Below are 10,646 nucleotides of genomic sequence, written 5' to 3' on the forward strand. Positions count from 1 at the left end.
CAGACCAGGCCAGTGATATCCCTTCCAGAGTCAGACCAGGCCAGTGATATCCCTTCCAGAGTCAGACTAGGCCAGTGGTCACCAGCCTCTCCTAAGCGGCCTCGAGCGGGCAGGAGCCCCTTCCTCCAGAGGCAGCACATTCCCTTTGAGTCAGCTCTGACTCCTTGGAAAGCGGTTCAAATTCGCCTCTTTGCAAACATCCACTCCATGTTCCATGTTCTGGCCTCTGGGACAAGCAGAAAAGGGCAATCCCTTCTAAACAAGGTGGTCCTGGGAGACAGACCTCCATCCCAGGGGCCATGCTCTGGCCTCATATCACTTTGCCGACATCCTTCCTAAAACGTGGTTCCCAAAACTGAACTCAAAAGTCTAGATGGGCTTAAGGTCAGAGGTGAAGGAGAAGTCCCAGGCTGGCCCTGCTTCATTCAGATCCATCTACTGCCGGCATTATCTAAAGCCCAAGTTGCTTATGACATTTCAGACTTCAGAGTCACACACATCGCTGTGTCGAGGGCAGTGGCCAAAACATCCTCAGTGATTGCTGCCAGAGGTGCCCATAGTCTCCAGTCCTGTGGGATCTCACTGAGATAGACATTCCCCCCAGTGATAAAGACCTTCTACAAGCTCAAACGGGGGTCTGTCCAATGGCCCAGAGGCCTTCCTCCAACATGGAGCTGCCCACTGGTTGGCCCTCTCTCTCTCTCTCTCATTACATGACCAGGCCATCTTCTTTTCTCCAGGTCTCTCATCTCTCTGACGACCTCGTGAAAACTTTAAGCCACTGCTACAAAATTCGTGTAGAATCAGGCATCGCAGATCACTCATTCCTGCCCTGTGCCCCTCCAGTGCTGCCTCCACTGCCCTCCATAACCCCACTCCCCAGAGGCGGCAGCATTCCATAGATTTCAGCAATATGGAGCAGTATGGGTGATCCCATTCAGAACACAGGCCTCCATTTCCAGGAGATGCTGGAGAACCATCCAGCTGCCCAAAGGCCATCCAGCCTGCTTTCCACTTCCTGCTCCATTCTGGACCCAGCCCCACATCCATCTGTAACATGCTCCATGTTCTCCTTAGGAAACATGGAGTTCTTGGAAATTACACACTATTGGTTCACCACCAGCCAGGTACTGGGAAAAACTGACGGGAGCAGCGCCATCTTAACGGCCAAGAAGGCCAATGCCTTGACTTCAAGAAAAGTACTCAACTGCTCATACCTTTGACCCAGACATCCCACTACTGGGCAGTCACCCCAAGGAGGCCAATAATAACAGAAAGGACTTATGTATATAAAATGATTAAAATTATTATTTTTTAAAATTACTTATTATCTTTATACAGGCGTCCATAGTATGGTGGATGGAGAGATGGCCTTGGAGCCAGAAAGTCTTGGGTTCAAGTCCTGACTCTGACACATGGTGGCCGTGTGACCCTGAGCCCATCACTTAACCTCTGAGCTGTCAATCTCTCAGTTTCAGAGAAGGGACCAATTTTCATCGTGGAGGAAATCCATTCATCAGAAGTTCCTTATACTAATGAAATGACAGGCCTGGTCCCTATCCTCATGTCTTTATATCATGATAATTAATAGTAACAATTGCTAGCATGTGATTATTTTATTAATCATGTTATTCCACTTTATTAACTATTATTTGTTGATTATTATTATATTTTGTTAATTAGACCAATTGGGAATGATCTCTTTAATGTTAGCAAAGGGCTTGAGAGATATTATTAGCTCCTTTTCTATGGCAGTTGGGGGTGGGAGGAGGATCTTGGGAAATGTGTGTGATAAAAAGAACAAAGCTACCGAGCAAACTTTGGTTTTCAAACGTGCAGGTTAAGAACCGCTGAGCTGTGGTGCTCTGAGTCACCTGCTGAGCTCCCCAGGCTGTGCCCACCGATCCCCAGGAGCCGAGCAGAGCCCCCAAGGTGGCTGAGAGCTTTGGGGCTGGAAGGGATCTAACCTGAGGGGCTCATCCTGCCGCCCAGGCTGTGAACCTCACCTGGAAGAAGGGGTGATCCTTCACCTCCTGGGCCCCCTGGGGCCCCGACCCCAGCCGCTTTTTGGGGTCCTTCTCCAGAAGCCTCTTCAGCAGGTCCTGAGCAACTGGCCCGATCCGAGAGGGAAAGGGAGGAGTACATTTCAGAATCCGCCTGGGAACGTGGGAGGAAAATCACAGACAGCCCTCCTTCCACCCCCCTGTTATGCTCCCACCCCCAGCCTCATGGCCTAGATCCCAACCAGCCTGCCCCGCTTCCCGTTCCTCAGGACACCCTTGGCCTGGCATCCCCTGCCTCACTGGGATGCTGAGCCCCTCCTCAGCCCTTCAGCCCCAAGCGCCTCACCGGGAGACCTCAGCCTGCGTGTTCCTCTCACCCTCCAGGGTGAAGGGGGATGCCCCGGTCAGCAGCTCAAAAAGAAGAATGCCCAGACTCCACCAGTCTACGGACTAGGGGAGCCAGAGGGGCAGAAGGGTGAGGTCAGAGCCCAGGCCAGCTGCCCTCCAGCCCTGCCCCCCACATCTTCCTCTCCCAGCCCAGACCCCAACTGACCTTGCCGTGGCCAGATTTCCCTCGGATGATCTCGGGAGCCATATACTCAATGGTTCCACAGAAAGAGAAGGTGCGTTCTTTCTAGTAGAGTAGCAGCCCATCATCACAGAATCACACAGTTAGAATGGAAGGCACCTGAGGGCTCATTCAATCAACCGAGCCCCCACTATTTTACGAATGCAGTCCCAAGTCTGGCCCACAGGCATGCAGCTAGCGTCTGAGGGGGCATTTGAACCCAGGCCTTCCTGGCTCAACATCTAGTGTTCTGTCCACTACACCACACTACCTCCCATCAGAGGTAGCTGGTAGCACAGTGGATAGAGCACTGAGCCTGGAGTCAGGAAGGCCCGAGTTCAAACCAGCCTCAGTCACATGTGACCCTGGACAAGTCATTTAACCTCTATTACCTCAGTTTCCCCATCTGTAAAATGGGGATTATAACAGAACCTACTTCCCAAGGTTGTCAAGAGGTTCAAATGAATAATATTTGTAAAGCATTAGCACATAGTAGGCACTACATAAATGTGTATTCCCTTCCCTTCTCATAGACTCCAGCAATCAAGAGGGATCTAAGTACCCATACAAAATATAAATATTCCCTTTCCCCTCTCAATAGGCATTTCCTAAGCAGCTACTATGCTCCAGGCACAGTTTGGAAGTTTACATTCTATCCAGGAAGACACACTGTGTGCAATGGTGTGTCCCAGGATGGATTCCAGAGCTGGAAGGGCCCTTAGAGATCTCTGGTCCAACTAATCCCCCTCATTTTCCAGATGAGGAAACTGAGGCCCAGAGACTTGTCTAGGTCATACTGGGGGTGACTGGCAGTCAGGATACGAGGTCCCCAGACTCCATCTCTGGGACTCTGTCCATGCTGCCTGACACCCATCTCTCCCTGTCCCTTAGACCGCCCCCCCAACATCAGCCAAGCTCTAGAACCCCACCGAGCCCTGAACCCTGCCTGCACCATCCCAGTCACTGGGCCTGACCCAGAACAACTCTAATCATCCAGGTCATTCCACAGCTGCCCCAGTGGGGTTGGAGACCAGGGAGGCCTGGGTGGGGCCCGGGAGGAGGGAGTTCCTGGAAGAAGGAGGGTGCTAGTCCTGGAAGGAGGCCCCAGCAGAAGAGTTAACCCTTTGCTCACCTCCTCAGAAAGGAATTCCTTGCTGAGGCCAAAATCCGTGAGGACGATATGGCCTTCCGAGTCCAGCAAGACATTCTCCAGCTTCATGTCCCGGTAAATGATGCCCAGCTTGGGTAGGAGGGGAGATCTGGGTCACTGGGACCTCCACGGAGACCTTGCCCAAGCTCCAGCCCAAGCCCGGCCCAGCCAATCCCAACCCATCACATCCCTTCCCAGGATGCTCGCAGGGTAAGCAGTGCCCTTGGCTGCAGGCCTGGGGACTCAAGCCCTGCTGGGCCAACTCTCAGCCGCTCCCTACCTTGTGCAGATGCTCCAGCGCCAGCACTATCTCACCCCCGTAGACCCGCACTTCGGCCTCAGCGAAGTGTTCCCGCTGGTAGAGGTGGGTGAACATCTCCCCCCCACTCACGTAGTCTGGGAGGGGCAAGTTGGGGAGCGGTCAGACGGCCGGGCAGGGCCGGGCTGCCGGCCCTCCCAGCCCCCGAGGCCCATACCCAGGATGAGATGCAGCTTGGCGTCGGTTTGGAAGGCATAGTGCAGCGTGACCAGGAAGGGTGCCTGGCGCACCAGCTCGAGGACCGAGCGCTCCGTGCGAGTGTGTTCCTGCGTCTTGGCGCGCTGCACGATGGCCGCCTTGCGAAGCACCTTCATGGCGTAAAGCTTTCCCGCATCGTGCCCGCCGGCCTTCCGCACCAGGAACACCTTCCCATAGGCTGGTGGAGAGGAAAGGGAAGGCGAGGTCCGCGAGGGCCTGGAGAGGGGGCGCAGCATGGGTGCGCCACCCCCAAGGAGCGCCCCGTGCAAAACCAGGGAGGAAGCCTGAAGCCGAGGGCACCTAGTGTGTCAGACTTCGCTTGTTGGGGGTGTGGGGTGTGGAACTGTGCAAAGCCCGAGGACCATTATGTAAGCCCAGGGACGCGCAAATCTAGGAAACGTGCAGACAGAAGCCAGGGCAGGAATGTGCAAAGCCGGAGAAAGATGATCCACAACCAGAGGAGGAGGGTGCAAACTCACAAGGGAAGTGTGTAAGCCCCTGGTGAGAGCACAAACCCCAGGAAAGAGTGGGAGCCTACAAAGCCAGGAAAGAATCCTGCGGGAGAACGCTGCGGACCAGGGGAAATAGGTTTGTACACAGAGGGGCCCTGCACGCAAGGGGAGTGTGCAGACCTGGAGACCAAGCTGGAGAACGGGCAAAGCGGCGTGCCAGGGGGCCAGTGCCAGGCAGGGAAGGTCTGAGTCCCAGGGAAGAGAGGCACCCCCTTTGCTTGGGCCCTTCCCTGGGCTAGGCCAGAACGCTGCAAAATCGAGGAAGGGGAGGCCTGGCCATAGCCCCCACCGTGCAGCTGGACAGACGGGGATGCAGGCCACCGCGGGGGCAGAAGGGGTGGTACCGGCCCGCCCCTGGAGGGGAGCGCGGGGAGGGAGGGGGCTTGGCCTGGGAGGTTCCCGGGCCAGGAGCACCTCCTCCGGGCTGGGAGACTGCGGAGTGTAGAGGAGAGGAGTGGAGAGATGGGGAGGGCTGTGGGGGGTCGCGGGCGCGGGGCCGGGGGGGGGGGGGGCATCCTCACCTCCCGTGCCCAGCACCTTGAGCAGCTCGAAATTCTCCACGCTCACCTTCTCCTCGTGCCCGGTCAGATTGGCTGTGGACACAGAACGGGCAGCGCTCGGCCTGGAGGGCCGGACCCTGCAAGGCAGCGGCGAGCGCCCCCTCCCCGGCCCGGAGCCCCCCACCCTCCCCTCCCAGGCGTGCCGGGCCCTCCCCCGGGCGCACCGTCAGTGATCCGCAGCTCCACGGCGCAGCCCTCGTCCTCGTCCTCGTCGCCCATGGCTGGGGGCTCCGGGGGGCTCCGGGGGGGCTCCGGGGGCGGCGGCGGCGGCGGCGCTGCGGGCTCCGGGCGGCGCCGGTTACATGGCGGCTGGGGCCGGGGCGGGCGCTTCCTGGTGCCGCCTCCCGCCCCGCGCTGCTGCGCCAGCCCCGGCCCTGCCCGCCCGGCCGGCGCGCCCCGCCCCGCGGGGCCTGACTCAGGCCACCGGAATGTGACAGCCCGCCGGCCACTGAGGCCACCGTGGCGCCCTGCGCCCGCCCCCCTGCTCGGCGCGGACCGTGCAGCCGAAAGCCGCGGCCCCCACCTCGTTAAGCCGGCGCCGTCACTTAAGCAGAACCATCCGACGCAGCGTGCAAACCCAGCTCCACTTCCCGGGCGCCCACCCTGATTGCAGGACCCGGCCCTAAGGGGGCTTGGACCCCCGTGCGACCCAGTCCCGTACGAGTAGCCGCGTGGTGCTGCTTAACCGGGGAGCGCTACGCCAAGCCCCGGGGCTCTTAATTAAACCCACCGTGCTGCCTTGGAGCGGGACCCCTCTCAACCCCGACTGTGCAAGCTCCCCACACGCTGAGCTGGAGAGAGGCCAGACCAGTCTGAGACGATTAACCTGGAGACCTCCAAGGCGGGCCAGACCCACCTAAACCTGAGCAGATTGAACTGAGGACTGGATAGGGGCCACCGAGGTGAGGCCCCTGCCTAAGGCCCAGGCACTCATGCCACCGCTCCACCAGGACCCCGAGGAAGCAGGTCTAGGTTACCTCAGAACTGCACTGGTCCCGATGTACCCGGACGTTAGCTGAGTCAGGGCCTAACAGCTCCCACTCCTAGCCATGCCCATGTTTCTCCAACCTGGGGCACTGGGGTCCAGGAACCACCACCTCCCCATACCCCCCCCCCAGCCGGCTTCAGCTGAGCTGGGCATTGCCCAGGACCTGACCCAAAAACGGACCTGCCTAACTGTGACCCCTGGGATAGCAAACCTTGCCCCAGGGCAACTCTGACCTCCCCCAGCCAGCCCAGAGCAGCCCTGAGCCTCATCCAGGACCTGGTACCTGGCATTTCAGCTTACCCACGAAAGGGAAAAGCCAGTGCCATGGGGCCAGGACCTGGCATCTGGGCCCCAGCTTAACCAGGTTGGGAGCCCCAAGCCCTACGGCCCCCCAGCCAGGACCACGCACCCTGGGCTCTCTGTTGTCCAATGACTGCTCCTGAAACAGTGATGCCTGGGCAGCTAGGCAGCACCTGCCTGTGGTCACAGGTTGGTTTCTGGCTCCCACTGTGGAACACTCAGGACCCTTCGGCAGACAGCAGGATCAGTTGCCCCAGGAAGGGAGTATAGGCCAAAGCCAGGGCCAGACCCAGAGCCACAGTAGGGCTCCCTAGACCAGGCCCTACAAGCCTGGCTGTCTGCCCCAAAGCCTGATGCCGTGGGGACAGCACAAACCTGGGATTCAGAGGCCAGCTAGAACATTTTCAGCAGGACAGGAGTCTGGGCTGGGGCAGGAGAGGCCAGGATGGCTGCGCTGGTGGATCAGACAGGCCCTAGGGAGCTGGGGAGCCTGGAGGGGAATCACCTCCAAATGAATAACAAGAATGTGCCTTTTCTCTGCTGGTGCTTTGGACCTTTGTCAAGTGATTTTCCATCCATCACCATCAGTCAGTCAACAAACATTTAGTAAGTGCTGACTATGCACCAGGTCCTGTGCTAAACACTGGGGATAGAGCAAAAGGCAAAAGCCAGTCCCTGCCCTCAAGGAGCTCCCAGTCTAACGGGAGAGACAATGCACAGACAACCATGCATGTTAGATACAGGCTAAGCTACATGCCATATGCAGGATGGGCAGCCAGGTGGTGCAGCGGATAGAGCCGGGCCTGGAGTCAGGAAGACCTGAGTTCAAATCTGGCGTCAGACGCTTACCAGCTGTGTGACCTTGGCAAGTCACTTAACCCTGGCTACCTTGGTTTCCCCGTTTGTAAAATGAGCTGGAGAAGGAAATGGCAAACCACTCCAGTATCTGCCAAGAAAACCCCAAATGGGATCAGGGAAATGACTGAGAGTCAATGACATGTGCAGGATAAATAGGAAATAATTAATGAAGGGACAACAATTGGGGAAGGCTTCCTGTAGGAGGTGGTGGCACTCTAGCTGAGACTTAAAGGAAGCCTGGGAGGTCGGTGATTGGAGCAGAGGAGGGAGAGCAGTCCAGATCTGGGAGAGGGGGAGCTGGAGATGGGGGGTCCTGATGGAAGAACGCCAGGAGGCCAATGTCACTGGAGTACATGGCAGGGAGTGGAGTGTAAGAAGGAGGGCTCATTTTGTATTTGATTGTGGGGGCCATGGGAGGGCACTGGAGTTTGCTGACTAAGGAGTGACCCAGTCAGACCCGGGCTTGAGGAAAATCCCTTTGGTGGCTGAATGGAGGATGGGCTGAAGTGGGGAGACTGAGGCAGGCAGACCCCACCAACAGCTACTGCAATAGTCCAGGGTTGCACCAGAATGATGGCCAGGCTTATGAGTCGTGAGGGCGAGGCATATTATACCCCCTGGACAGAGGAGGAAACTGAGGTCCTAAGTGTTTCAGGCTGCATAGGATTAGCAATAATAACATTGCCTGCCGTTCCATAGTGCATTAAAGTTCCCAAAGCACTTTACATCCCTTTTCTCACCAGAAAGCAGCCCACAGCCTCTCCCTCCCAATGCCCGGCTCCCACTTGTCCCCCCTTCTAGACCCAGCCTCCTCCCCTTCCTGCTGAGAGCCATGGAGGGCTAAGGGCAGCATCAGGAGAGCTCCTAATGCTAACAACAATCGCTGTGTGACCCTGGGCCAGTCTCTTCCCCTCTCTAGGCCTCAGAGGGCTGGGGCTGGATCAGTGTTTCTGCCCACGTCTTCACAGATGATTTTCTGTGCTAGAGCCAGCCCAGTGACAATAGAGAAAGCATGATGTAAACCTGGAAATCCTCTCAGTCCCCTAGAAATGAGGAAAGGTCTGGATTCAAATCCTGCCTGTGATACTTAACAGCTATACAACCCTGGGAGACCCCCTTTACTCTCCGAGGCTTGGTTTTCTCATCTGTAAGAGGGGGGTTATGATAATGATAGCATGGCACGTCCAAAGGCCTTTGTGGCTGTCATATACCTGCACAAGGGAGGGTGCCCCAAATCCCACACAATTCCAGTTTCTTGGTTATTCGCCAAGAGCCAGAGGCTCAGAGGGAAAACTGCCCGAGCTCTGCCTAACCTAGGGTGGTCACTCCAGAAAAGGGGAACTAGCCTCATCAGGCCTGGCCTAGGTCTTCGAACACACCTTGTGCCCCCAGGGACACCTCAGGGGAAAGAAGGCCTGCCTCCCCAAGCCACCCCCACTGGGGTCAGGACCTGAATGCTTCCCTCTCCAGCAGAGGGCACTGCAGCGGTGCTAAGCAAAGCCAGTAACTCATAAGGGTCCCAGGTCAGGAATCGGAGGAGAACTCAGAGAACCCTCTACTCCACCCCCATCCTTCTAAACATGGGGAAGTGAGCACAAGAGGGAGAAGGAGTCACCCAGAAGGCCCCTTGTGTCATGAGATGTCTGAGCCAGACGTTACAGATCACTCTTTTACAGATGGGAAAACTGAGGCCCAAGTTTGATGGGCAGGCCATTGGTCACATTTTAAAGAGATCTTGAAAGATGTAAGAGCTCTGATCATTGGGAATGACCAACCATGGCAGAATTCATCCCGCGTTTTTGGATGTGACTGATGAAGCGATTTGTTTTGCTTGGTTGCATAATTATTATAAGGGGTTTTGTTACTATTTTTCCAATGGGGGGAGGCAAAGGCGGGAAAAATAGATTTCTGTTCATTGAAAAAATTAAATTAAAATTTTTTTTAAAGATTTGGACTAACTTAAATGGCATCCGGGGCCCTCTTCAGCTTGAAATTTTATATTCCTTTATAGGCTAGCTTCCCAACTTAGCTAATCCTAAAACTTCCTTCCCCACCCCAATCCCAGCTCCATTGCCCAAGCAGGCCACTCCCTGCTAGATGTCAAGCCAGCCCTGTACCCCAGTCATATCCCCGAGCCCGCCGGGGGGGTGTGGCCATACATCCCAGGGAAGATAACTCCTTGCCATCTGGACAGAAACCAGCTCTGTGGGGGAGCGGCTCAGTTACAAGACAGTTTGGCCGATTCGTGCAGGCCTTGCTCAGGGCCAGCCTGGCCTCCATGACCCGCCCAGCCGGGGAGCCCAGTGCCAGGCCTGTGTGCCACTCAGACAGACAGGGTGACCTCTGCAAGTAAGGACACAGAGAGCCAGGAAAGTGGCCAGGTTTTGGGGCAAGATGCCTTCCCCCTTCTCTGAGGCGAGGAGGCTCTGCCTGAACCAACCTTTAGAGGCCTGGGAGAGAGATTACGGCAGTGGTTCTTGGGCTGCCCTCTGCGGTCTCTCTCTGCCTCAAACGTCATCATCCTATGGTTAAGGGAAAGAGAGTTTGGGAATTGGATAGCCCAGAAAGATGAGGGCAGCTTGGAGCTACCAAAGAGAGGGTCAGGGACAGTTCCAAGGTGGGCTGAGGCCCTCCCTGCCTCTTGGAACTCTAGGCCTTTCCTGTCTATCCCTACTACTGATCCTCCTGCCCCCATCAAAATCACTTCCCAAAGGATCTCCCCACCACCAAAAATACTTTGTTACTTACTCTGACACATTTTGTACTTGTTAATCTACTTACATGTTGTTCCAGCTTAAGGTCAGGGACTGTCACATTGTTTGTATATATGAGGTATTTGACAAATCTTTGAGGTGGATGGAGTACTGGGCCTGGAGTCAGGAAGACTCATCTACCTGAGTTCAAATCTGGCCTCAGACACTTACTAGCTGTGTGACCCTGGGCAAGTCACTTCACCCTGTTTGCCTCAGTTTCCTCATCTGTAAGATTAGCTGGAGAAGGAAATGGCAAACCACTCCTGTATCTCTGCCAAGAAAACCCCAAATGGGGTCACAAACAGTCAGATACGATTGAACAGCAACTATTTATCAAACAGAGGATTGAGAGTAAACTTTTTTTGCATTAATAAGAGCCAAGATTTTTCCATGATCTTGTTATGTTCCCCATCTTCCAATCCCTTACCACCCTCACC

At 56.0% G+C, this 10,646-nt stretch overlaps 1 protein-coding gene across 3 annotated transcripts in view; it reads right to left on the minus strand.

Annotated features, from left to right (window-relative positions):
• The window catches only part of RPS6KA4 (ribosomal protein S6 kinase A4), a 17,199-nt gene extending 11,640 nt beyond the window's left edge, over positions 1–5,559 (minus strand). For all 3 annotated transcript variants that reach the window (XM_027856264.1, XM_027856265.1, XM_027856266.1), the window contains exons 1-8: positions 5,475–5,559; positions 5,272–5,343; positions 4,198–4,416; positions 4,002–4,117; positions 3,704–3,811; positions 2,557–2,637; positions 2,350–2,453; positions 2,007–2,157 (exon numbers count right to left, since the gene is read on the minus strand). In XM_027856264.1, the coding sequence (XP_027712065.1) occupies positions 2,007–2,157; positions 2,350–2,453; positions 2,557–2,637; positions 3,704–3,811; positions 4,002–4,117; positions 4,198–4,416; positions 5,272–5,343; positions 5,475–5,529 (906 nt within the window). In that variant the 5' untranslated portion in view covers positions 5,530–5,559. The remainder of the gene's footprint in view (positions 1–2,006; positions 2,158–2,349; positions 2,454–2,556; positions 2,638–3,703; positions 3,812–4,001; positions 4,118–4,197; positions 4,417–5,271; positions 5,344–5,474) is intronic.
• Positions 5,560–10,646: the final 5,087 nt, after the last annotated feature.

The sequence above is a fragment of the Vombatus ursinus genome, unplaced genomic scaffold, assembly GCF_900497805.2.
Source record: "Vombatus ursinus unplaced genomic scaffold, bare-nosed wombat genome assembly UNPS02011369.1, whole genome shotgun sequence".
Classification (NCBI taxonomy): Eukaryota; Metazoa; Chordata; class Mammalia; order Diprotodontia; family Vombatidae; genus Vombatus; species Vombatus ursinus.